The 27,160-nt window shown below is 46.3% G+C and overlaps 2 protein-coding genes across 2 annotated transcripts in view; one reads left to right on the plus strand and one right to left on the minus strand.

Annotated features, from left to right (window-relative positions):
• The window catches only part of GRM2 (glutamate metabotropic receptor 2), an 88,783-nt gene that overhangs the window by 54,922 nt on the left and 6,701 nt on the right, over nucleotides 1-27,160 (plus strand). Inside the window, exons 3-4 of the mRNA XM_033140646.1 lie at nucleotides 17,571-18,408; nucleotides 19,881-20,947. Coding sequence (XP_032996537.1) covers nucleotides 17,571-18,408; nucleotides 19,881-20,947 — 1,905 coding nt within the window. The remainder of the gene's footprint in view (nucleotides 1-17,570; nucleotides 18,409-19,880; nucleotides 20,948-27,160) is intronic.
• Nucleotides 6,208-8,017, minus strand: IQCF6 (IQ motif containing F6). Its single transcript, XM_033140647.1, has 2 exons — nucleotides 7,920-8,017; nucleotides 6,208-6,649 (listed from the first exon to the last, which is right to left on the minus strand). The coding sequence occupies exons 1-2, from the start codon at nucleotides 7,944-7,946 to the stop codon at nucleotides 6,290-6,292; spliced, it is 387 nt and encodes a 128-aa protein (XP_032996538.1). The 5' UTR covers nucleotides 7,947-8,017; the 3' UTR covers nucleotides 6,208-6,289.

Here is a 27,160-nt window from a genome sequence, read left to right on the forward strand (position 1 = left end):
ACCGGTGGAACACCTCTGTTGGTTCTGGATGAGCGTCTGACCTCTGGTTCTGGTTCCTGAACCGCATCAGCTTCTTCATCATCCTCCAACGCTGGCATGTCCCCTTCTGGATCCTCTTCGTCTCTGGAGCCGCCAGGATTCTGGTCCTCTGCGTCTTCTGGTGCATCACCTGTAGGGGGCGCTATGACACTAGAAGGCAGATTAGTACTTTGTGGGGTTACAGAAGGAAAGTGTATAAGTTCTTGAGTCCATTCTGACTCCTTGGAACAGTCAATGACAGTCTTCCTTGTGTCAACCTTTGCATGCTCATCAAAATAGATTGCATGTTGTGCGCTGACCTTACCAGTTCGTAAGTCCATCACTCTGTATCCTTTTCCTCCAGAGGCGTACCCAACCAGGATACCTGCCTGTGCTCTGGAGTCTAGCTTGTGTCTGTGTTCCTTGGGCACGTGATAGTAACACAGACTACCAAACACACGTATGTGTGACAAATTAGGCGTTCTTCCATGCCAAAGTTCAAATGGTGTGCGCTCTGCCCCCTTGGTGGGCAATCTATTCTGGAGATAAACGGCTGTATGGGCTGCATTTCCCCATAGCCTTTGGGGCAAGGATGCTTCCTTTAGCATGCATCTTGTCATTTCCATAATGGATCTGAATTTCCTTTCGGCTATCGAATTCTGTTGTGGGGTATATGCGACTGTGGTTACATGTATGATACCTTCCTTGGACATGAGATCTTGCATTTCACGTGAGCAGTACTCACCTCCATTGTCACTCATCAACACACCTGGAGCTCTCTGGAACTTGTTCTTGACCATGGCAATGTAGTCTCTGAACATTTCTACTGTCTCACATTTCTCTCTGATGAAGTATGCAACACAATATCTCGAAAAATCATCAAGAAATATCAATATATATTTGTTGTTTCCAAGTGATGGAACATTGATTGGTCCACATAGATCTGAATGCACAATGTCCAAAACTTTAGTACTTCTTTGCTCTGCACAACGTGGAAAAGAAGGTTTTACAGCCTTTTCAGTTATACAACTTATGCATTTTGTTGGAGCCTGGTTGTTGCTCCCTTTTACCTGCAAACCTCTTACAAGATCCTTCTTTTGTAGATCCAGAATGACGTTTCTGTCTCTGTGTCCCAATCTTCGGTGCCACAGCGTTAAATCTGCTTCATCCTTCTGGCTGGAATGGGCAACTTTTGCAGACTGCTTTTCTGAAACATTAAGCTCATAAACCCCATTTGTTAGTCTGGCTTCAGCATACACTTCACCATCTTTGGTCACACTACATTGTCCATTCTCAAATGTGATCTTGAAGCCTTTCTTGTCCAAAGCGGACATACTGAGTAAATTGCAGTTCAATTCTGGCACATACTGAACATCAGACACTCTGGTTCTAAAAGACTCATTATCTACATTGAATTCCAAATGCAGAGAACCTGCACCTTCCGACTTCAAAATGCGGCCATCAGCTATTTCGATCTCAGATTCTTGATCATTTAATTCATTAAAATATCCTTTTACAAAACAGTAATGGGAGCTCGCTCCAGAATCTAAAATCCACGTATTATGCACATTTTCATAATTCTGGACAGCTAAACTCCTCTCTTGTAACAGCATGGAGCACTTAAATCTTTCCTTCCTTTCTGCCTTTTGCTGAAAGGTCTGGGAATTCTTTGCTTTAGAAGCATAATTACAGTCACCTCTCCTAGAGTTGCGTTCTTGAGAATCCAAGCTTTCTCTGCATTCCTCTCTTAAGTGGCTGATTAATTCATTAAAAGTCAGATCTTTTGTGTGATCCATTAGGCTTCTAAATGAAGAAAATGCTGGTCCTAGCGATGCTAGCAAGAAAGTCACCTTAGTCACTTCATTAAGAGCTTCAGGAGTGAGAGCAATTCTTTGCACAATCTCTGAAAAACTCTTAACATGCTCTGTGAACTGCTCTCTGGAGTTCATCTTTAACTTGAGCAATTTATCTAGCAAATGCCTGTAGGAGTTCTGTGTAGATGCTCCATAAATCCGCTCAATGTCTTTTAAAATCTGGGATGCATCATCCTCAATGTTTATTAAGGATAGATGCTCATCGCGAAGTGCACTTAAAATTATGTGCTTGGCTTCGCTATTCTTCCTTTCCCAGGCTTCAATTTTGGCTAAATCTTCTTCTTTATCTCCTGTAGGCTTTTGCTCTTTTATAGCCTGCAGAACGTTCCTTGCACTCAGATATACCATTAAGCGTTGCTTCCAGTGCACAAAATTATGGTCGTTCAGCAGCATACAGTTTGGCCTTGCTTCACTATCAAAAGCTACACTAGCCATCTTAAAATTCAAAAAGTTGAAAAATTTTCAAAAATCCAAAAATTTGTCAAAAATTCCAAAAATCAAAACCTCAAAAATGCTCAAAAATACAAAAAACTCAATAAATCTTCACTGCCTCTGAGTACTGTAAACTCTGAGGGAGGGGAGGGGGATTAATCCCTTTTCAGCACAGTAACAAAAGAACAAAGACAAAGAAACATGTGCTCACCAGGAAGTACTTTAAAAAAAATCCAACTCAACTCAAAAACACAATCCAATGCAATCCTTCAAAAATACACAAAAATATGCAATTCTGGGGCCAATAACCCTTTGTGGGAATGTTTAGGAGTGTGGATGAGTATATATTATTTATATATCTCAATCCCAGCTTGTGTGAGCAAGCTCCAAACTTAGCAGAGTTTACATTCCCTTTTAAAACACAGCAGAAAAACGTTTGCATAGGCTTGCTTAAGCCAGCTATATTCCTGGTATATTCCCCTTGTTCCCTCTTAAAAGTAGAAAGACACAATACTGATTATAAGATATAAAAGGAGTTTACTTACAGACATCCATGAGTTACAGTACATGCTTCAAGGAGGCAGACAAACTTAGATAAATGTATTTACATGCAGTGAAGCTGCTTCCATGAGGGAACAGGCTTCACCTCTGCTTCTCTCAGCTGCAGGCTGAGAGAGAGCATGCTGCTTCTTCAAAGGATGAGGCAAAATGGGAGAGTCTTCTTTGGGATCTTCCTCCCAGGTAAGACCACACCTACTTCTGGTTCCTGTAACTCAGTCCAGGTAAACAGGAAGTTAAGCCTGGAGGACTGAGTTACCTTCATGTCCTCTCTAGGAGTGTTGTGTTTGGCTGCTCTGTGTTTACATCCCACATCCAAAACATATGGAGGGCACCAAGTTTGAGAAAGGCTTCTTTCTAACCTGCTATACTACAAGTGAAAAAAGCCATTGCCATAAAGGTGGCTTCTGATACCCTCATTTCCTTCAAGTAACGAGAGAGAGAGAGAGAGAGAGAGAGAGAGAGAGAGAGAGGCAAAATAATGGGTGGAGTCACCCCCCACAACCACCATGGCAACCCGAAGAAGAAGAAGAACAAGAACAAGAAAAGTCCAGGTTTGGAGTTTCCTCCGGGCCCTTCTCGGTCCTGATGCTGCTGCAGTGGTGGAGGCGGCGCAGCCGGGATCTCCTCCAACGCACATGGCCAGCAGGTCGAAGCCAGCGAGAGGAACGAGGCGATCCCGTCACGAGCAGCAGGCACCCCCACTCGGGCTGCCCATCTTCCCAGAGCCCTGGCACAGCAGCATAGAATCATAGAATCTTAGAGTTGGAAGAGACTGTCATCCAGTCCAACCCCCTGCCAAGCAGGAAACACCACCAAAGCATTCCTGGCAGATGGCTGTCATTTGGACCCACCCCCTTTTTCAGGGATCCATCTCTCCGTAGACATGGAGCACAGTCAGATTCCTAGGCAGGAGGGAGAAGCCGAGGTATACCCCTCCAGACAAGGGTGCCAACTTGAATAAAATATTTTGGGGGGAGATCTGCATAATTGAACACATGACACAGCGTGCATACACCATTTGAATGGCAATGCCGATCAACTCGGGGAGGGAGCAGCCTCCTCAAATATTCTATATGGAGGGGCGAAGGGACCTCGGCTCCCCGGCACTGCAGAAGATGGAGACGTCCCTCCAAAAGGCCACATTTCCCGTTCTGTCTTCACCACGGCACCACCCCCGCCAATGCTCGACTGGGCTTATCTTGTTCTTGCCCCAAGGATGCTTCCAACCCCCCACCCCACCCCAAGCATCCTCTGCCCTCCTCTCTGAAGCTCTCCTTCGCCCAGAAACCTCCCTTGGCACAGCTCACCCCTTGCCCTGCGCGCTAAGTCTCTCCCGAGCGCGCCCACATCTCCATTCGCAGGAGCCTCGCAGGGAGGGGGGAGAGCGGGGGGGGGAAAAATCTCTACCCAGGCGTCCTCCGCGTCCCTTAACCCTGACGTGGACTCCCCCTCTCCGTTTCTGCAGCCGAAAGGAACACCCCTCCCCCATGCGCACCACGGACGCGCCTCGCAGCACGCGCAGAGCCCGAAGCGCCCCGAGAGATTCCTGCCGGAGGGGACACCGGCCGACGCGTCGCGAGGGGTCTGGAACCCGCAGAGGGGCATCAGGGTTGGGGTCCCGGTTCGACTTCCCTTTAGGGTGGTCGCAAGTAACTGCTCTCTCCCAACCCCTCCAGCAAAACAGGAACAAGGGGAATGTAGAAGGGTCACCTTCTTCCACCCTGTTTTTTCAGGGGTCTCTTTCATCGCCGCTTGCCGTCGGGATTCCTCCCCCCCTCCATAAGAAAAGAGGAGCTCTCGGTCCCTCGCATCCTTCCCCGGACCCACCACCACCCCTTCACCCTGATCTCTCTGAGCCTTCCCCTCCCGCCCTTAGAAGTTCGCCATCCCCTCGACCCCCGGGCAACCTAGCTGCACCCCTCCCTCCCCACAGCCTGGCCGTGGCCTCGGAGATGCTCCCTCGCGCGCCCCGCCGCCGCCGGACTCGGCTCACCTTCCCCCTCGCCCTCGCCTGCCGCCCGCCGCCCCTGGCCCAGCCCGCAGCTGCCTTCTTACCTCTTCGAGTCGTCGCCTCGTCGTCGACTCTTCGAATCCTCCTGCTCCACGCAGCAGCCAGCAGCAGCCGCGCCAAGGAGGGAAACTGCTGCGGTCTGCTGCTGCGCCTGCGCTAGCACGAAACGAGGCACGGCGTCACGCATGAGCAGCAGCAGCCACCCGGCCAGGTGGAGAAGTGGGCGGGCGCAGGCGGGCCAGCAGCGCAGCGCGGCGTAACGCGTTACGGCGCGGAGGGCGCAGGCGGGCTAGCAGTGCGGCACGGCGCTGCGCCCCCTTCATTTCGCCGCCCTAGTCTAAGTAGACACACCGGCCCTGCCGGGAGCCGCAGCAACGGTCTGAAAGGGCCGCATGCGGCTCTGGAGCCGCGGGTTGCCGATCCCCGGCCTAGGGGTATGCTGCATGCGAACAACCAATTTAAACTCTTCTACACATTTTTGCCCAGAAGAAACATCCCAAGAGCTGTCCAGTGGAAGCCAAACATTACATTGGAAATGACTCCATGGATGTGAGAAGCTATTTATGCATTGTAAACTATTTTTATTTATTCTTGTAACCATCAAGTTACAATAAAAGAGATTCTGACTAAACATCAGGAAGAACTTTGTTGTGACAGCAAGAGCCATTCAACAGTGGAACGGATTCCCTCAGGAGGTGGTGAACTCTCCTTCCGTGAAGGTTTTTAAGCAGAGGTTGGATGGTCTTCTGTCATGGATGCTTTAGTTGAGATTCCTGCATTGCAGGGGGGTTGGATTAGATGACGCTCAGGGTCCCTTCCAATTCTACAATTCTTTGATTCTAGGATTATTTATTAAATTCCTATACCACCGTTCGGCCAAGGATCGCAAGGTTGGTTTACAATATAAAAACACAAAAATGCACACCATACCATACCCTCATGCTACCTGACATCAGATATCTAGAAAGAAGCACTGTGCTTCCAAGATGCTTCTAGCCTTTAGCTCATAGCTCACTCTGTGTACCTATCTTCTGTGCCTGTTTGTGTTTACCTGCCTCGGACTGCTGACACACATACACAATCTACAAACGCTGGTGACTTACTCATTCCAGAGCTCTAATAAATAATCTAATAATTAATCATTTAACAAATAGGTCCCATCGAGAGACACCCCTTGCCCATCCTGGACTATTAAGGAAGACCTACATTCATTTTGTCATTTTGTCAAATCCTAGAGTCTGATCAGCTTTTGCTTTCAGTCAAATCCATGGCAATTGTCCACCCACAGTAAACAGACAGCAGTCCAACAACTGTATGACAAAGCATGCATTTATTTCACTCCCTGGGGTCTGAGTTTGAGAGCAGTCTCTTTTACCTTCTCCACAGAGACTCTTTACTCAACAACAATCTCAATGTTCAAATCTATGCCATCCTGATTCAGGTTGTTAAAAGAATAGGCACCGGAGGCTTTCTGGAAACTGTGGTGCCGCCAGCTACTTTGGATGATCTGGGCTGCCCTTTGATACTTCTTGTACCGTGTTCTCATAAGCCACATCTTAAACATCGATTGCAAGAGGACGGAAGCCTTCTCAGACCAAATGTATGTCGATAATGCCATTAGCCTTTTCTCTTCTCGTCTCCGGAAGGAAATCATGCGCCACCATTTCTGGACCAACCATGCACAGATGATGGCGTGTTGCAGGCTACGGCGGACTAGAGTACCACGCCACCATTTCTGGATGGTAATAGCAGCCTGAAAATAGGAAACGGTGACTCAGGTGTCACTACAACATAAGCAGGAAGGTGCCAAGGCACAAATCCCTTTCCCTGTTAGTTTTCTCTCTCATACAAGAATCAGTCATATTGTGTCAGACGTTTAATAGTTTCTGTCAGCCAAACAAGACACAAAACTGAAAAGATGCAAACTGGGTGTTGAAAATGGCCTTTTCCCCACCTGTGTCTATCAGCTAGGCCACAACCTTAAAGTTCTCACTTAAAAAAAAAAAAAACCTGCCTGGAAGCAGACATGGTGGCAGTGCAGGAAAAGCGTGTAAGAACATAAGAGGAGCTCTGCTGGATTAAGCCAATGGCCCATTTAGTCCAGCATCTTGCTCTCACAGTGCCCCCCCCCCCAGATGCCTCTAGGAAGGCAAAATTGCCTGTATAGAAAGTCTGGCATGTACCTTAATTTCCCTTCTCGAAGTTTCTGGCTTCAAAGGTGGTGGTGACATTGGCGGTGTCGGTGGCGGCGATTTTCCGCATGTCTTATGAAGAGATGGCCAGAATAAATAAAGAAAGAAATACAAGCATAGAGAAGGGTCAAAAGAGTCTGTAGGAGTGTTGAGCCTTATGCTATAAGAGCATTCAAGCTCTTTACCAACGGCTGCCCTTCCATTTATGTAATTTTGCATTTGTTGGGTGCAAAAGGCCAGCGCTTGACTAATGAGCAAGAGGGCGGTGCAGCAACTGACTACACTACATCTTGCTTTTTATGAAAACCAGTGCTTACTTCCTAAAAATAGATGTGCGGTTCAGGCATGTTCCAGAAGCTAACCGTTCCGTTGTTCCATCCTAATTCCAGAGATTGTGTGGGTTACTGGTGTATCTGAATGTGCCTACTTCACAGTGTGCAAAGCTCATCCTTGCCCAGGTCCCTCCCCCCTCACCAGCAGAGAAGCGTCATTCGAAGCTGGCGCTGTTGCTGGTGCTTTGTGGGCACAAAGCAAATAAGGAAGGCTGGTGTGGCGTGGCACCAGCAGGGTGGTGGGGTGGAAAGTTCTGTTTCATCTCAAGCGGTTAAATGGGACAGGCCACCCCTGGTTCCACCCTCCCCTTCTCCACTATCATGACTAAAACACTGCCAACTGCCCCAGCTATTGTTTGGCTTGGGGAGGAAAGCTCCCGCAGATATCATTGGAGACTTGAGGATGGCAGTGCAACAAAGGACTCAGTTTCTGATCATAGTATTTTGCGTAGCGTAGGACATTTTGCAAAGGAAGATTGGCACGCGACACTCAACTTACGCAACATTTTTTGCAGAAAGCAATCATTTCTTTCAGGGTAAGCCCATGTCTCGAGGGGAAATGGTGATCCGCTTCTAGCAACTGAAGCTCTCTTAGAATCGCAGCACCGAGCTGGGTTGTAAACTCTGATGTCATAATGAACACGCCGACACTCCCCTGCTCTAATTCTCACTAGTTAAGAATGAGTCTGTCAGATATGATTTGTCATTGCTTAACTGGCTGGGCTAGAGAAATGTCACTTCTGTGTGTGCATGCACCATGGAAACAGGAGGAAGTTTTCCTTCTGGAGCCAGTGTTTTTTTTAATTGGCAGTGAAGGCAGAGCTTAGGCGAGGGATGTTCACACAAGCAAGCAACTACACCTGGCAACTGATGGCACAAAAACCATCCTTTCTCCCTTCCTATATGGCAATGGGTGCACATGGCTCAGTGTTGTTTTCTCTTTCACACCCATGGCCAGACGCAGTTGCACTGTTAGGGTCAGACTTTGTAGCAGGCATCTGGGGTGCTGCAGTCTGGGTGGGCCCACAAACAATACCAGTGAATGAATGGCAGGTTCTGGGGGGTGGCTGTGGTGAGCCATGGCGTGTAATGGAACAAGGCAGGGCACCCTCCGAAGCTCTGCCCACCTGGCATTTTCATTCCCCCACCATCTTTCTGGGTCCAGAGGCATTCTGGGGTAATAAATATTTTGGGCAGCTGGTTCAACACAGCACTTGGTGGGCCGACCAACTCCAGGACCAGGCAATGAAACGACAATGCAACCCAGAGGCACCTTGGCCAGCCTGGCTTAGAGTGTCTTCTGGCCAGCCTGGCCAACCCTGAGGTTTTGCAAGGTGACTAGAGCCTGCCCTTCCTCTCAAGCCGGCCCCATTCACACCACTGAGATCTCGTGGAAAACTCCTTGCAATCTTATCTGTAGCCATCCAAAAATTTTAGCAAAAAGGAAAGGGAACCCCTTGCACCAGGACTGTCTTCACCCGGGGGTGCAGGGGGTGCAGGGTACCCACGCGCCGAATTCTGAGGAGCGCCTAAGCTCTTAACTATCTACCTGTTATGAAATAATAAATAATTTTGATCAAGCTAGAAAAACAAAATACTTATATACCTAGGTATTACCGAAATGTATACCTACTGTTTCCCGAAAGGACTTTCGACTTTGTGCGCTCATCTACCAAAGCCGCGCCGCGCTAGAGGCAACGAAGGCGCTTGTCATTCTCAATGGCGCCATGCACACGAAATTAACTCTTACATCAAAATATTATGTTACGTATTATATTGAGCTGCTGTGTGGCAGTGGGGCTAGCGGCACCTTTGACACGACTGATCTCACGCCGCCTGCCTCCTGGCTGCATTCAAGCCACGTGTTTGAATTTAATCACTTGCAGTTCATATTCGTTTAGAGAAATCATTAAAAAAAATGTTTATTTTCGCTAATTGTCAGCATTTTCTTTGACTAACTGCTTAGTACTTAGGGCTCTACTACACATGCGTTTCAGCACACGATTTTAGTTTTCCATTTCCGCAAAAACGCATCTATGAATTCTGCGAGCTGCATTTTTTCTTCATTTTATGACAAATGCTAAAGTTAATTTTGGGGCTAAACTAAATTTGGGGGCGCTGGGTGGATCTTTGCACCCTGGCGGCACATATGCTAAAGACGGCCCTGCCTTGCACTACTACCCTAGAAAGCACAAAGCTGATCACCAGCAATGCAAGCACTTCTGAAGGGGGGGGGCATATGGGGATGAGAGGGAGGGAGGAGCCCCATTGCATGAGTGAAAGTCCTTGTGTGGACTTCCACTGGTGGGACTAGTTAGTTAAATCTGTCCTTACCTAAGGGAGTCCCCCAGTATGTAGAAACCACTCCATTATACCGGTATGTTGGGTAGCTTTGTTTTGCTTCCAAATTTGTAGGCACTCAAACACCTATTGGAATTTGAAGGGATAATTATAGCCTAATGCAGTATAGAAGTGGATTTACCTGATCTGTGCTTTCCCTTGGATCATCATGGAATCTTAGAACTGTAGAGCTGGAAGGGAACACAACCCCCTGCAATGCAGGAATCTTCCACCCAACATGGGGCACAAACTCCTGACCCTGAGGGTAAGAGTCTCATGCTATGGCTCTAAGGACAAGTTGGTGACAAGAGATAAATAGTTCTCACTAAAGTCTAACTGGTAACTAGCACCACTTTTACAGATTTTTTTTTTTTTACATTTGAACAAAAGAGCTACTTAGTCCCACCCCCCAGCTGTTACAGAGGCAATCTACCACAATTACGATCATAGCTGTTAAATAAACAACAGTCCATTAGCAAAGAGAGAAATGGCTGCGTTATTGTAGAGGTCTTGAATGGCCCGGAGTTTTGCACTGAGTCTTGCAAAACAACAACAACAAAAAACCGTTCTGCAAGGGGTTATGAAATTATAACATCATGCTAATAATTCTAAAATCAAGCCTGGCAGGTGTGAAAGATTGTTCCCATTCCCCACAGCGTATACAGTTAAACACGAGGCTTTAGGTCAAATGCCCTTGACCCTGCCGGTGGGGAGTCCTTGAAGGGCAATTTGCCGTCTCGGGTGCCTTCTTGCCGCTGTGGAATGTAATTTTCTGCTTAAAATTTATTTGTGCATGTTAATTATGCAGCAAGGTTTCGACACATCCAGAGCTGTGAAGTGTGTTCTGCTTCTCAACTCCGAAGAGCCTATCAGATGGCAAGGCTTTTTCCTCTAGCCTGCCTCTTTTGTAGTCTGTATTTTTAACAACCTCATTAGTGAGGATTTCTCCCCTTTGAAGATAATGAGCATTACTGCAGAGCATCTGGACCAAGTGGAGAGTTTGAGTCGCAGACTGCAGCAGCACCATCCGCGGCTCTGGGTGCACATTTTCACTGCTGGTAGATTATTTGACTTGCTCTTCAGTTTTTCCTCTTTCGGAAGGGCTCTTAGGCCAGGCACAAAGGCAGCAGATTAGCTTTCTCCCTGCACAACATCTGCTTGTACATCACTGTGATTTACATCAGTCGTAGAATTGTGTAGCCTGCCTTGCAGCTCTTACAGGATCTGATCTGCAACAACCTTATTAGCAAAGCCTCTCTTCTGCTGCCTTTTATATGAGCTATGTTATAGCATCCATAGTAACCGTAAACGTACTGCTTTGTCTGCTCTAGTTTGGCTTCAGACTGTAATAGGTGCTTGTCATTCTCCCTCCTAATAATATACTGGAAGGTTTTACCCCACGCAACCACTTCTGCTTAAATTCTGTGATCTTCCACACTAACATTACATATTAGACATTTCTGCAAAATTCCTTCCGGCTGTTACATTTTGTCGTTAGTATGTTGTTGTTGTTGTTCAGTCGTTCAGTCGTGTCCGACTCTTCGTGACCCCATGGACCAGAGCACGCCAGGCACGCCTATCCTTCACTGCCTCTCGCAGTTTGGCCAGACTCATGTTAGTAGCTTCGAGAACACTGTCCAACCATCTCATCCTCTGTCGTCCCCTTCTCCTTGTGCCCTCCATCTTTCCCAACATCAGGGCCTTTTCTAGGGAGTCTTCTCTTCTCATGAGGTGGCCAAAGTACTGGAGCCTCAACTTCAGGATCTGTCCTTCTAGTGAGCACTCAGGGCTGATTTCTTTGAGAATGGATAGGTTTGATCTTCTTGCACTCCATGGGACTCTCAAGAGTCTCCTCCAGCACCATAATTCAAAAGCATCAATTCTTCGGCGATCAGCCTTCTTTATGGTCCAGCTCTCACTTCCGTACATTACTACTGGGAAAAGGATAGCTTTAACTATACGGACCTTTGTCGGCAAGGTGATGTCTCTGCTTTTTAAGATGCTGTCTAGGTTTGTCATTGCTTTTCTCCCAAGAAGCAGGCATCTTCTAATTTCGTGACTGCTGTCACCATATGCAGTGATTATGCAGGAGGTGATGGGACCAGTGGCCATGATCTTAGTTTTTTTGATGTTGAGCTTCAGACCATATTTTGCGCTCTCCTCTTTCACCCTCATTAAAAGGTTCTTTAATTCCTCCTCACTTTCTGCCATCAAGGTAGTATCATCAGCATATCTGAGGTTGTTGATATTTTTTCCGGCAATCTTAATTCCGGTTTGGGATTCATCCAGCCCAGCCTTTCGCATGATGAATTCTGCATATAAGTTAAATAAGCAGGGAGACAATATACAGCCTTGTCGTACTCCTTTCCCAATTTTGAACCAATCAGTTGTTCCATATCCAGTTCTAACTGTAGCTTCTTGTATGTTAGCATCATCTAATAAATTCCCTACTAATTACCTGAGTTTATTACATAACCTCACATCATGTCTGATATCTAACTTGTGGTATATCAGGCCTAGCCTTGGTCACCCCCTTTCTCTGGTAACCTCCTGGTGAGACGACTGCAATATTTTACATGGGGCTGTCCCTCAGGAAGTGCAGTTCAGAAACTGCAGTTAAGTTAGAACAATGGCAGGGAACTGGTTCCAGCCGGTAAGCTAGATCCTTACCTCCCTCATCTTCTATGGGCCAACTTACACTGATGGACAGCGCCACCCACCTATCAATGACCCAACATCACAATGATGTCAGGTAATCTGCTTTCCTTTTCCTGCGTGGTTTGAGATCAAATTGCATGGGCAAAGGTACAGTGCATTTCAGACACTGATGACCAGCTAATTGTCAGTGCTTATACTGATAGTGATTATCTGGTTGCCAGTGCTGCAAACCCCTGCCCTCCACCTGACATCCTATATGACATTTGGTGTAGGCCAGGTGGGTGTGGCTTGGCTGAAACAGCCTCATGGGGGAAATGGGTTGGCGTGCCACTGCCAGGCCTAACTATGTGTACAGGTTCCCCACCGCTGGTTTAGACTATGGCTGCTAGACAACAAGCTGTGCTGGGAATTAAAAATATATATATTTCACCACTGCTTTGCCGATGCCACTGGCTCCTGGTGTGGTTCTGGGCCCATTTGAAAATGCCGATCTTGACCTTTAAGGCTTGCCGACAGGGACCTGGAAGAGAGCCTGTCTCCACATGTGCCTGGCCATTGATTCTCACCAGAGGTGCTTCTTCAGATTCCTCCATGGCTATTGGGGAGAAGAGAGGCCTTTCATTGAAGGTGCCCTGGCTCTGACATGGCCTACATCCACCCTCTCACCGAATGGTGAGGCAAGAGCGGGGCATTGCAAGCATGAAGTGTTGCAGCTCATCTTCCTCACCCACAGGGCAGAGAAGACAAGTGCCAAGGCCTTGTATGTCCCCTCTCTCCCCAAATTAGGGTGTTCTGCCTCACGGCGGTAATGGCAGCATATTCCTGTTTTGCCTCAGATGGAGAAAGGGGATGGGCTGCCCCGGCTTCCTTGATTTCATTCTTCATCAAGATCTCCACGAGTATTTTAAAGAGGGGGACGATAGCATGTCCTCGGAACTGGATTTATTTTGGTGCCCAGGATCGCCAGCCACAATGATTATTGGGGTTTCTAGCTTGCTGGACTCAATGTCCTCTTTGGCATTCAAAGTGGCACAGCCTCCGGTACATGCAACCCTGCGACTCATGTTTTGACATATTTTGTAGGTGGGCCTCTTATCTGTAGAGAATGTATCGGCTCAACTGCTGTCCACTGTCCACTAGCATATGACCCCTTTGCCCAACATAGCCCAAGTGGTTTGCATGTTAATCACAGCAGAGTTTGCCTTCTCTAAATCAGGGGCAGCCAACCTTTCAGCTGAGGTCATTGAGAAGATCTTGGACACAGTAAAGAAGGTGCAGAAGCTTGATCCTGAAAATCCAAGCCACTCTCTCATAGCTTTGAAGCTTCTCCTTCTCCCAGAAGTTTTGCAGGACCTGAATTCCAACTGTTTTGATGACAGCGCAGTGGCCTACGGCTCTGCTTTGCTGCACAGTGAGCGCTTCATACTGTGCCGTGTTTTTGCAGAGCCAGAAGCCGCTCCCCTCCCCTTCTAGCCAGTGCAGCGGAGAAGGACAAGTGTCATTGCACAGCATTCCTGTGAGGCAGGGGTTTGTTTGTTTGGAGGTGGTTTCTGAAGAATAAAAGCACGCCGTTAATCTGTAAGATATAGTTCCATAATGGCTTGGAGAACGGCTTCAGACCACAAGGGAAATAATGACAGTGTAAAATAATGACCGAGAGTAAACTATTCCAGCCGTTGGTCACGAATGCTCTGGAGAGACTCAGGCCTCGGTCGTAAAAGCTTGTTTTCAGCAACCTTTACCGCATTAGAGCTAACAGCTTTGGATTTCTTTGCACCACGCCATCAAGGAAATGTAAGAAATATCCTCAGGGTTTGCAAGCTCAACAGGTGAAGATATCCATTTCTTTGAAGCTCCATGCATCACCTGTTGAGTTTCTGCCTGCCACATCCCTGAAAGACCCAAGAGTTTGACAAGGAAAGGTGGCAGAGAGAGAGAGAGAGATATTGATAGATATAGATATACGTTTGTTGCAAACTGCCTTGGGCATTTTTGGTCAAAAAGCAGGAAAAAAAAGATTTCAAATAACTAAAGAGACATGTTAAGTAATTTAGATTTGGTGCAATTCCTTGTTTTGGAATATATAGCTCTGTGTTAAGTGCTGGAGTATTGATTAATAATAATAATAATAATAAACCTACTACTTTACATTTACAGGAAAATTATTCCTAGGGTTTCCAGATTTTTATAGTCCATTTTACAGGAGCTTGATCAACAGATACTACTTTAGTAGGTGGTAATGGCCCACCTGCTGATGCCTTCATATATATGCTATTAATGCAAAAGAGTAGACCAGACATTTTCTTCTGAGTTAGTTGGCAATTCTAGTCCTTCTTTGCTGTTCAGACTCCTTAGATATGCTCATAAATTGGTGTTTGAACAACTCTTTGCTAAGATTGCCTTAGAGAGGAGGGTTCCCCCTTCCCTTTTCTTTGACCATATCCCCTAGGTACCCTATAAATGCACACATACTATGTTACTTTCTTATACATGTGTGTGTGTGTGTGTGTGTGTGTATGCATTACATATGGTCTGGGGAGGGGGTGTTCATTTCTGAGTCTGCTTAATACTGTCCCATAGACCAGATGCAGCATTTTAGGTTCCACAGGGGTGGAGCAAGCAAGGACATGCTGATAGAGGAATAAGATTCTCAGAAACGTTCAAAGGCCTCTTTCTGGATGTATTGCAAAAAGTAGTATATTTTGAGATTGCTTGATATGGTTGTTTCGTAGTAATCGGATAGATATGTGTTATTGAATATGGGGGAGGCAGGCTGCTGCTCCACATCGTAAATTGCAACACTTCTATAGTAAAAATTCAAAATGATTTCAGAATTGGCATTTCCAAGTTGCTCATCCTTGAACAAGCTCTCATATTAAGAGGCAGGTTTCTATTAGCGTTTCTCTTGTTGGAAAGTACTGTCTTTGAGCAATATCCTGCAAATGTGATGGACATTTGTACCAATTATGCATGCAGAGAGCTAGGGAGGCTGTCAATAGGATGCCTTATGCATACATTTGTTATGGCTGCATGCGCAGTCATGGTTGGAAGTGCTCCTGCGTCTGTGACAATCAATGCCATGCCTCTTCCACATGCCAGGAAAGAAGGGTTTTACAAACCAAAACAAGATGCTGACAATCTAGAGAGGCTTGTTATTTTGCTGTCTCCAATTATAAAGCGTCTGTAACTTGAAACTAATGGGAAGAGTGGCTCATTGAATACAACACATAACAGACCCTGCTTTATTTTTCTACTGTGGTAGCTCGGTGTGATTTAGCCTAGTTCCTTATAAAGGGCTAACAGTGCAGTCAGTCATATGTAGGTCACAACATACAGTGGGAAACATGTGTCAGATTTTTGTATGGAGCTGCTAGCTAATTCACCATCATCTTATCTTGCCACTTGCAATCCACCTCCCATTGGGGCCAGTGGCAAATGCCTATTGATTTGATCGAGATTAAACCCCAGGGTTTCAGCTATTGCAGCTCCAGAGAAAATGTGTCCAAATTGCCATCCATGTATTTATGAGTTCACATCTGTCTGTAAGAAGCTGCAAGAAGCTCACAATGAAAGTCCCCATTAAATGCCCTATTCATCTCAGCGAGGGGTTAATTTCAATGGTCCAGGAAGATGATTTAGGCCATTTCAACACCGCAGGAGATCACACTTGTTGTATTCTGTGTGGCTCAGACATATGGTGCCCACCGAACATGTGTCACTCTGTGTCGTTTATTCTTTGTGCGCTCCAACATCCAGTAGACGTTTGTACAAAGGTTTTCACTGCATACGAAACAGTTCAAATGCATAGTAAAGAAACATCAGTGTAGAATTGATGTGTCATAAACGATTAGCTCAGACAAGGCAAATAAGGTCAGCAATGTTAACCGCTGTTAACCTAATGCCTTAGAAGAAATGATTTGCAATATTAAGGATATGCTTTCAACAGCAAATGTTTTAATCCGCGGTGGCTGGTGTGACTTGTGGAGTGGGAGGCAGAGAGCCCAGAAGTAGGTGGAGCCAGCCAGAGTCAATGGCAGGCAGAACCAGCTAATTCTAGTTTTGCTCCTATTTGCCTTCTTTCTGAGTTTTACAAGGGGAAACACAGAGACTGAAGAAAAGGAAGCTGACATGGAGTGTTCTGTACTGGATGTAAGCAAGAAGGCAGGCAGGCAGGTGAGGGCTGCCTGAGGGCAGGCTGAAACTGGTGGGGCAGCATCCCAATTGCCCTAATGGACCAACCTTCACTGGTTTAAATGTTAGACCATCAGTATGTCCCTCTACTGGTGCAAATGCATCTCGGTGTGGTACAGAATGTATCATTTACTTTGAATGTGAGCTCTGATTTTAAGAGAACAATTCCCTCATCCTCATATTCACAGCAAAAGGTTTGGAAGTGTGTATGCATTGCCTGCTGAAGGTTCAGATGCCAGTTTATGCAATGCCATCTGGGTACCTGTGCCTTGTAGTTCTCCCATTCTCTTCCTCATCTCATTAAACCAGATATACTGACAGGCTATGATCAACTTTGTTCTAAACACCAAACCATGGTTTGCATTGACTACGGTTTAGAATTTGAACCACGGTTTGAGAATCGTATAGAAGGCAAACCATGCTTTAATTTAGAGCTTCTTGTGCGTTTTCATTTTCCATCCTCTCTGGACTCGGCTTCTTAAGTGCATGTTGCTCATTTCCTTCACATGGTGAAGCAACACCTGAAGGCAGAGGGATGTCTATAGCTATGGCATGTCAAGTCAGATATCATGCCAAACCACTGGGAGCAGAAACTATAGTTTGAAAACCCACTTCAAGCAGTGGCTTCTGGTTTGCTGGTTGACTGCAAATGCTTGTTTTGTCAGTTCAGGCCCCAAAGTAAACCATGGTTAAATTTCTTTAACCATGGTTTGGTCTGATGTCTAAACTGAATTTTCAGGGTAGAGTTTCTCAAATTAGGATCTGGGGAACATGAGGTTTATGAACTGCCTCCTTTTTCAAAGGCCAACAGGGGAGTCTTCTATTTAAATTGTCACATTTTCCTCTACAGAGCAGGTAGAGTATTCTTAATCACCACTGCTGCTTCATAACTATGCCATTTCTCCTGTTGCCACTTATGTGTTGCTCAGTTTCCTTCCTTCCTTCCTCTCTTTCCCTTCAGGTGGCTAACCTACTGCGACTATTCCAGATCCCCCAGATCAGCTATGCCTCCACCAGTGCCAAGCTCAGCGACAAGACTCGCTACGATTACTTCGCTCGCACTGTCCCACCAGACTTCTACCAGGCGAAGGCTATGTCTGAGATCCTGCGTTTCTTCAACTGGACCTACGTCTCCACGGTGGCCTCAGAAGGCGACTATGGAGAAACAGGCATCGAAGCCTTTGAGCAACAAGCCCGGGCTCGCAACATCTGCATTGCCACCTCTGAGAAAGTGGGCCGTTCCATGAACAAGAAGACCTTTGACGGGGTGATCAAGGCCTTGCTGCAGAAGCCCAGCGCAAGGGTGGTGGTGCTATTCACCCGGAGCGAAGATGCCCGAGAGCTTTTGGCAGCCGCTCAGAGGATCAACGTGTCCTTCACATGGGTGGCCAGTGATGGCTGGGGCGCTCTTGAGAGTGTGGTGTCTGGCAGTGAGCCAATAGCTGAGGGAGCTATCACCATTGAATTGGCTTCCTACCCGGTGCAGGAATTCGCAGTGTACTTCCGGAACCTTGACCCCTACAACAACAGCCGAAACCCTTGGTTCCGGGAGTTCTGGGAACACAAGTTCCAGTGCAGCTTCCACAGCCAGAACTGTAGCCGCTTCTCCCTGAAGACAGGCAAGTTTGAGCAGGAATCCAAGATCATGTTTGTAATCAATGCGGTCTACGCAATGGCGCACGCCCTGCACAACATGTACCAAGCGCTGTGCCCCAATGCCACCAAGCTCTGCGACCCCATGAAGCCTGTGAACGGCAAGAGGTTCTACAAGGAATTCATGCTGAATGTGACATTTGATGGTAAGCCGAGGCTGTGCTTTGGGGTGCGGGAAAATAAAGGCTTGGGGTGTGGTGGGAGAAGAAGGGTGCCGTTTCAGCCTAATGTGGTCAGTGAGGCCTCATGGCTAATTCTCATATTATATGGGGGAAATATGTGCTTTTCTGTATGGACACATACAGCACAATGGGAGGGAGGAGATGTGGAGTCGCTCCGTTTGGCCAGTCAAAATGCTTGCCATGGCAGAATGCTTGCCTTAGGTTGATATCAAATTCCTTCTAATATTGCTGGCTCTGGGTCTGCATACAACTCTGATGTGCTGTTGAGAAAGGAACAAAGCTTAGGCTGAATGTTGCCTTTCTCCATTTCTGCTCCATCTCACTGTGGTGAGAAGCCTATAGCACACAACCTGATAAGGAGGAGGAGGAAATGGGGAAAGTCCTCACAGAATTGCATCTTCCCCAGACACGATGTTAATCATCTAACTAGCCCTTTCTTGCTTGTTTTCTCTCTCTAAAGAGTAGCCCTGAAGAGCCCTAATCTAGATTGTGATTGCAAGGTTGGTGGAGGGAGGCTTTAACCCTTTGGCTCCTCTGAGGCCCTTGTCTAGATCAGGGGGCTTGTGGCTGCTGTTTAATAAAGGGAAAACAAGCACATGAAGCCAGTCATGTGACTACAGTGGTACCTTGGTTTACAAACTTAATTCTTAAACCAAGGCGTGCTTTCCCATAGCAGCGGGGGACTCGACTTACAAATGGAAACGGAACATGTTCTGCTTCCAAGGCAAAGTTCACAAACCAAAACACCTACTTCCGGGTTTGCAGCGTTCTTAATCCAAGTTGTTCGTAAACTAAGCTATTCTTAAACCAAGGTACCACTGTACTGTCACCTCTAGATTGGTCCTTAAGGCTATTCCACTCACAGGTTTGCTGAGCCGATACAAACAAGTGCAGTAGGGGCAACAGACACACGTCTCTAACATCCCTCCACAATGCCCAGGAACATGAAATTAGGGGTTGAAATAACAAAAATGAAAAGAAAAACAGCAGAACATAAAATGTGAGCATATTTAGCATGCTCAAACAAATGATTATGGCTCTTGCAACTGAAACTGTAAGGTCAAAAAGGACAAAGCACCCTATTAGGCTTTGGTTCATTTCTAACAGGTTGTCCTGAATATCCATTTTGATTTTTGTAATTAAAAATAAGCAAAAATGGGTTTCTATACATTGCATTCTAATGAAATAGGATTTTCTGGGGGGAAATGTGTTTTTTTTCTTTTCTTAGTGAAACATTTTTCTGTCAATCCCATTAGTCAGAAGTAGATTTATTTCAAAGTATGATAACACTTTGTAGTTAATCCTCTGTAGACATGCCCTGGAAAGGAGAGTGACAGGTACGTGTGGAGCTAGATTCAATTATATGTGGACATTTGATTTTCTAATCATTTAGCTTTTCCATCATTTAAATGAGTCTTTGCTCTTCTGCTTCACAGCTCCCTTTCGACCATCATTAGATACCAAGAGCACAGTTCGATTTGACCACTCTGGGGATGGGATTGGCCGCTACAATATCTTCAACTTCCACAGAGCCAACGGGAGGTATCGCTATCAGAAAGTGGGCTTTTGGGCAGAAGGACTCATCCTGAACACAAGCCTCATCCCCTGGGTGAAGACCTCCATCCCTGTTTCCCAGTGCAGTGATCCCTGCAAGAAGAATGAAATGAAGAGCATGCAGCCAGGAGACATGTGCTGTTGGATATGCATTCCGTGCCAGCCTTACGAATATCTGCTGGACGAATTCACTTGCAGCGATTGTGGACTTGGCTACTGGCCCAACGCGATGCTGAACGCATGCTATGAGCTACCCCAAGAGTACATTCGCTGGAAGGACGTCTGGGCTATTGGACCAGTCACCATTTCCTGCCTTGGTTTCATCTCCACCCTGTTTGTTTTTGGCGTCTTCGTGAAGAACAACGACACTCCCATCGTGAAGGCCTCCGGACGCGAACTGTGCTACATCCTGCTCACCGGGGTTTTGATGTGCTACAGCATGACGTTCATATTCATCGCCAAGCCCTCTACGGCGGTCTGCACCTTGCGGCGGCTGGGGCTGGGGACCTCCTTCGCCGTCTGCTACTCGGCCCTCTTGACCAAGACCAACCGCATCGCTCGGATCTTCAGCGGGGTGAAGGAGGGTGTGCAGCGCCCAAGGTTCATCAGCCCCACCTCCCAAGTGGTCATCTGCATGGCTCTGATTTCTTGCCAGCTCATTATCGTCGTCATCTGGCTCCTGGTGGAGACTCCCGGCACGCGGAAGGAGACTGAGCCCGACAAAAGGTACATTGTCACACTCAAGTGCAACAACCAAGACTCCAGTATGCTCATTTCACTCACCTACAATGTGCTCTTGATAGTCTTGTGTACAGTCTATGCCTTCAAGACCAGGAAATGCCCTGAGAATTTCAACGAGGCCAAGTTCATTGGGTTCACCATGTATACCACGTGCATCATCTGGCTGGCATTCCTGCCCATCTTCTACGTCACCTCTAGCGATTACAGGGTAAGTCATCTCTTGCTGCGAATGAGGGCGGGAAATAGCCTGTGGCAGGCACCTTCAGGTCACCTATCCTTATTCTGTTGGATGGGGAGGAAATAAGGGGGAGGGGTGGAGCAGATTCATGCTGGCTGCATTCACACGACAGTTTTGTTCCATTTTCATGACATTTTGCTAAGTGCTCATTTCCACATTGGATTTGAGCTTTCACGTGACGTGAAGAGAGCCAGTGTGGTGTAGTGGTTAAGAGCGGCAGACTCGTTATCTGTGGAACCGGGTTCGCGTCTCCACTCCTCCACATGCAGCTGCTGGGTGACCTTGGGCTAGTCACACTTCTCTGAAGTCTCTCAGCCTCACTCACCTCACAGAGTGTTTGTTGTGGGGGAGGAAGCGAAAGGAGAATGTTAGCCGCTTTGAAACTCCTTCGGGTAGTGATAAAGCGGGATATCAAATCCAAACTCTTCTTCTTCTTCTTCTTCTTCTTCTTCCAGAACTATAGTGGACTAGTTGGCTCCCTGTCAGCTTGCCTTTTCAGTCTCCACACTATTAGCAGAAGCATCCAATGAGCAGTGAGAATTGCAGAGAGGGTAATTGGTGTTAGTTTGCCTCCAATAGAGACACTTTATGCTGCTCAAGCCAGGAAGAGAGCAGAGAGAATTGTCGCAGACCCTTCGCATCCTGGTCATTACCTGTTTGATTTACTTCCATCCGGACATCATTACAGGACTCTATACACAAAAACGTCTAGGCACAGGAATAGTTTTTTACCCTTGTGCCATCAAACTGTTGAATTTGTAGCTGTGTCCAGAAGGGAGGTCAGTTGGTGGTATGGGGTTCCTTTGTTGGGCTGTTGTATCGTGAGGGGAAAAGTGTTTGTATGAGGTACGTTTTCTTTACATTGCAATGTAGTCAAAGCCAAATTCCAAGTATCGTTGATACTTGGCCAATAAAATTATTCCTTATTCCTTATACCTAGGGGTTGGCAAAACTGCCCTTCGCCAGGGACACGGGCCCAGGGGGAGTGCAAAAAAATCAGAATGCCGCTACTGTCACAGTGAAGTTGAACACAGAAAAAGCTTCCCATCCTTCTTGCACCGTAGCACGAAAGTGTGCAGATTTGTTCAGCCCCCCCCCTTGCCTCGCCCTCACTCTGGACGCTTTGAGTACTTGGGTGCTGTAAAATGTGGCCATTTCTAAAGTGGCTATTGAAGTAGCGGTTTTTTCTTCTTCGGGGGGGGGGGGGGCTAATACAGCTAGCTCATTGCCAAGAGTGCAAGGGACCCTCTATTAGGCTATTGCACCACACTTCAAATATTAGCTGAAGTCACTAGATATATCCCACTTCCAACAAAATATTGCTGGAAGCTTTGGCTTATCCACCTGTCTTTCCAATACTGGAGCCATACTTTATGTCAACTTTATGTCAAGTTATTCCAGTCAAAATCATTTACCAGCCCAGTCGCTCTTTTCTCCTATCTTTCTTTCCTGTCAGGTTTTCTGGAGCAACCAGGCAAAATGGTGTTGTCAAATTGTTGCAGTCCAGCATTTCCCTGTTGTTTTCATGTGAAGGTGAGGGGTGGGGATTAGGTTGGATTCGTTGCATTAAAAAAAATTAAAATTAAGTGAAGTATCAGCCTGTTTGGGATGGGTAGGCAAAGCACTCTTGAAAATTTTCAGCCTTCCTGTGCTGTTGTTTAAAAAAACACACGTTTGCAGGTATAGCTTGTTTTGCTGCTATCCCAGCCGAAGGATTCATAGTGAATCAGTTTTATAGCCTCCCTTGCAGGAACAGAAACTGGTACTGGGGCATTTAAAAGGTTTATTGAAGGGGTGATTTACAGCCAATTTGTTACTAATTCCACAAGTTGGATCAAAGTCAGCACAAACATTACAGCTTGGCAGACAGAACAATCCCCCCTCCCCCCCTTCTCCGTTTTGGGATTTCTTCTCCCCCTGAGTCAATTTCAGGACAGGGGCGCAGGGAGGGGAGGGAGAGAGTCCCACTGCACAAAAGGAATCCCTTGCAGCACGATGACTTGTTGGGTGAATCTCAACCCCAGAACCCTCTGAAGCAGAATTTTGTGGGGCAACAGGGAGGAGGAGGAATCTGTGAAAATTGCTGCCCCTGCTTCATCTGGTGGGAAAGTCCCTTGGACGGATCAGGAGCCAAAACAGAAGCAAAACCTTGAAGGAAGATATTTTGATAGTACACAACAAATGAGCATTTCTTCGTTTCTTAGGTTGTAGACTGATGAGCTAGAAAGCACTTTAAAGAGAATCAGTTCACATAATAATTCTTCAGTGAGGGGATAGCTGTCATTTTCAGTGATCTGGTTGTGTTGAATTTCTGAGTATTCCATTTCATACCCTGATCCCAGCTCATCACATCTCTGGAAAAAAAGTTGATCAGAAAAGACTGGAGGCAATTGCAATCTGGACACACGTCGGATAATTGCCAGAGATTTGGCCAATGCACTTAGAAGTGACTTGTGCTGGAAAGAATTGAATGTTTGTAAGCATGCTACTGTCGTAATGAAGACACAGCAATTCAGCTATTTTGTGGGACTGTGGGGCCCATTCCACCCCCACAAATGTGCAGTTGCTTAAAGAAAACTCAACAGATTGTGACAAAAATAGCAAGTTGCATAATTTTTCAAGAATCGCAGAAGAATGTGTGTTGCTAGCAATGAACATCAATGATTATCTGCAACTGGGTAATTAGGGACGATGAAATAATTACTTTCTGGACCTTAAGGTGATTTTTAAAATGAGTACAATATTTCCAACTCTCCATTCCTATTGCATCTGTCTCCCTGGGCCTTAGTGCTGCCCTGCCTTTGGTGTTTCGCTAGAGAAACAGCAGCCTCCAGTGGCCATCAATGCGCTATGCAGACCATACAGAGGTTCGTTTTCAATATCTGTGAGTTCCAAAGCAGAAAACAGTTTTAACTGTTAATAATGCAATAATCTTTAATAATTATAAAGTGGTTCTGGGTTGTTTTTTTTTTAATCTTCTGGACATGAAAGCTAAGCAATCTCTGTTGTGGCCTTGGGGAACATTATCCTTCATAAAATAGGGATTGTGGTGTTTGATCTACTTGTTGGGCAGGTTAACGCTTCCTTGCAGCTTCCCCAAACTGGTTTTATGTTAAGGCAATTTCACTGGAAAAGATGAGGTATCTGAAAAAGAGGTGCAGGAATTTGTTGTGACAGTCACTCCTTTGGACTATTGCCGAAGTCATGGGTCTTGCTAGTCTGCTTGGCTGGTGGGTATTGGGAACACTAGATTAATACGCCCCAACCTTCAAACATCATGAAGCCCCTTCAGAGGTGTTGGCAGTTTAACCCAGGGATGGGCAGGAAGGCTTCTGGAATCTACTGGTACTTCATTCTTTTCCTGGAGTTTCAAGGTTCACCAGCTGGAGTTGCATGCAAAATAGAGATGCATGGTGGTGGAATTAAGATAATTAATTCTGATCATTAAGGAACAGGATGCTAACCCACAGATCCACCACTAGCTTGATATGTACCTATTGCACACTTCTGGTTTAACCCATCCTGTGGCAACATCCCAATTTAGGCTGGGTTCCATCTTCTGTAGAAATGGGTCACTGGTATTGGGATAGATACTAAGATCTGGTACTGGTAGCAGACACCTGTTCCATAAGGTCTTCGGTTAAATGCGCTTGGCATTTCTGAGAGGCTTGCAGAGTCTTCAGGGAGCTTGATAATATGATGCTGTGAGAAACTTTGGAATGATGCCTGTAAGAAACTTGGTCCAAAAGGCACCTTATTAGAGCTTTCTGATTTTCTGTAAAGAGTACCTGTGTGCTATTAATGGGTGCTGAATAGCACAGCTCCATTGAAGTCACCCGGAAGCAAGGACCTTGCCTGCATGAAATGTGGGTACTTGAGTTTGTAATTTGATTAGGCTAATGGTAAAATCCTGCTATGCTGCTACCTTCTGAAGTGCTGAGTGACAGAGTCCTCTGTGCCCTCGGGTCCCAGAAATACTTTATAAAGTAGTACAAAACTATAAAAGCTGTTATAAAACATTGCTGCTGTCTTCTATCTCCCCGTGCATCTATCCCCAACTGCTTGTTAGAGCCCAGCGTAGCACCCAAGCATGCTCAGGGCTGGTTCAAGACATTTTGCTGCCTGAGGCAGAGCAGCAAATGCCCCCACCCCATCAAAGTCAATGTGAAGAAAGCCCAAGGCTGGTAAGTTCCTGTGGTACCCGAGGCAGAACATCCCTGAGGCAAAAGTCCCTCCTCCCAATCCATGGCAGTAAGAATGCAACAATAAACTAAATAACCACCTTCTGTGCTTTCATGACACCTCAAATCTGCCTGAGGTTGCATCTCACTCAGCCTAATGGCAGGGCTGGCCCAGTAAAAGCTTGGATGTGTACTCTAAGACTGCAATTAGCTGTCCCACTTTGGACACCTCTCTGTTGTGCTGCACATTGGACCATGTCTAAATAATGTAGGACCCCTGTTTCAGCAACACTTTGCACAATATGTATGTTGTTCCAATATCCATCCCAAACTCTGAAACTAGACTAACTCAAGGAGGAGAAGTTTCTAAACACAAAGGTGTTTAATATGACAAGGCAGCAATTTATTTATTTTTTTAAAAAATCATCATTTACAATATGTTCATCTCATCTTTTCTCCAAGGAACTCAATGCGGCATGCATGGTTCTCATCCTCCCCATTTTATCCTCACAACAACCCTGTGAGGTAGACTCACCTGGGAGAAAGACACGAGTCATTCAGTGCATATAACTGCAAGTCAAAAGGCAAATTGAGGTGGAGGGGTAAGAGACTTCTGTATCACATGTTGTTGTTGTTGTTTAGTTGTTTAGTCATGTCCGACTCTTCGTGACCCCATGGACCAGAGCACGCCAGGCACTCCTGTCTTGCACTGCATCCCACAGTTTGGTCAGACTCATGTTGGTAGCTTCGAGAACACTGTCCAACCGTCTCATCCTCTGTCGTCCCCTTCTCCTTGTGCCCTCAATCTTTCCCAACATCAGGGTCTTTTCCAGGGGGTCTTCTCCTCTCATGAGGTGGCCAAAATATTGTAGCCTCAGCTTCAGGATCTGTCCTTCCAGTGAGCACTCAGGGCTGATTTCCTTCAGAATGGATAGGTTTGATCTTCTTGCACTCCATGGGAATCTCAAGAGTCTCCTCCAGCACCATAATTCAAAAGCATCAGTTCTTCGGCGATCAGCCTTCTTCATGGTCCAGCTCTCACTTCCATTCATCACTACTGGGAAAACCATAGCTTTAACTACCGGTATATGGACCTTTGTCGGCAAGGTGATGTCTCTGCTTTTTAAGATGCTGTCTAGGTTTGTCATTGCTTTTCTCCCAAGAAGCAGGCGTCTTCTAATTTCGTGACTGCTGTCACCATCTGCAGTGATCATGCAGGAGGTGATGGGACCAGTGGCCATGATCTTAGTTTTTTTGATGTTGAGCTTCAGACCATATTTTGCGCTCTCCTCTTTCACCCTCATTAAAAGGTTCTTTAATTCCTCCTCACTTTTTGCCATCAAGGTTGTGTCATCAGCATATCTGAGGTTTTTGATATTTCTTCCAGCAATCTTAATTCTGGCTTGGGATTCATCCAGTCCAGCCTTTCATATGATGAATTCTGCATATAAGTTAAATAAGCAGGGAGACAATATATAGCCTTGTCGTACTCCTTTCCCAATTTTGAACCAATCAGTTGTAATATGTATCACATATTAATCAACAAATAGACTCACAGGAGAAATTATGTATGCAACAACTGTTTGCAAGGTTTGAGCCTGGACTTGAATGTTTTACATTGTACATTCAGCCCAGGAAGCTTGTTGTAAAGTTTTAACCCTACTAGTCCAGCAAACTGCTAAGACCTAGTAGTGGCAAGAGGCCCACTGTCTTGATACTGCATTGCAGGGTCTCCAGTTTCTGAGCTTGGGGTTGTGACAGAGGAATGACTGTTCCCCACATTAAATGGGGAGCGGCTTTTGCTTGGTTGCGTGCAGCCCCCTTGGATCTGAGAGTGACTCCTGCCAGTTCGGGCTGGTTTTGCCTTCCCCAGGCTGGATACCTGTGGTCTCCGCCTACCTCAGCCAGCATCCAATCCCGCCTGGGGGAAGCGTTGCCAGGGGGTTTGGCCTGGTAAGGGGAGAGACCACCCAGCCTACACAATAGAAGGCATAGCTTACTT

This window comes from Lacerta agilis, chromosome 2 (genome assembly GCF_009819535.1).
Source record: "Lacerta agilis isolate rLacAgi1 chromosome 2, rLacAgi1.pri, whole genome shotgun sequence".
Classification (NCBI taxonomy): Eukaryota; Metazoa; Chordata; class Lepidosauria; order Squamata; family Lacertidae; genus Lacerta; species Lacerta agilis.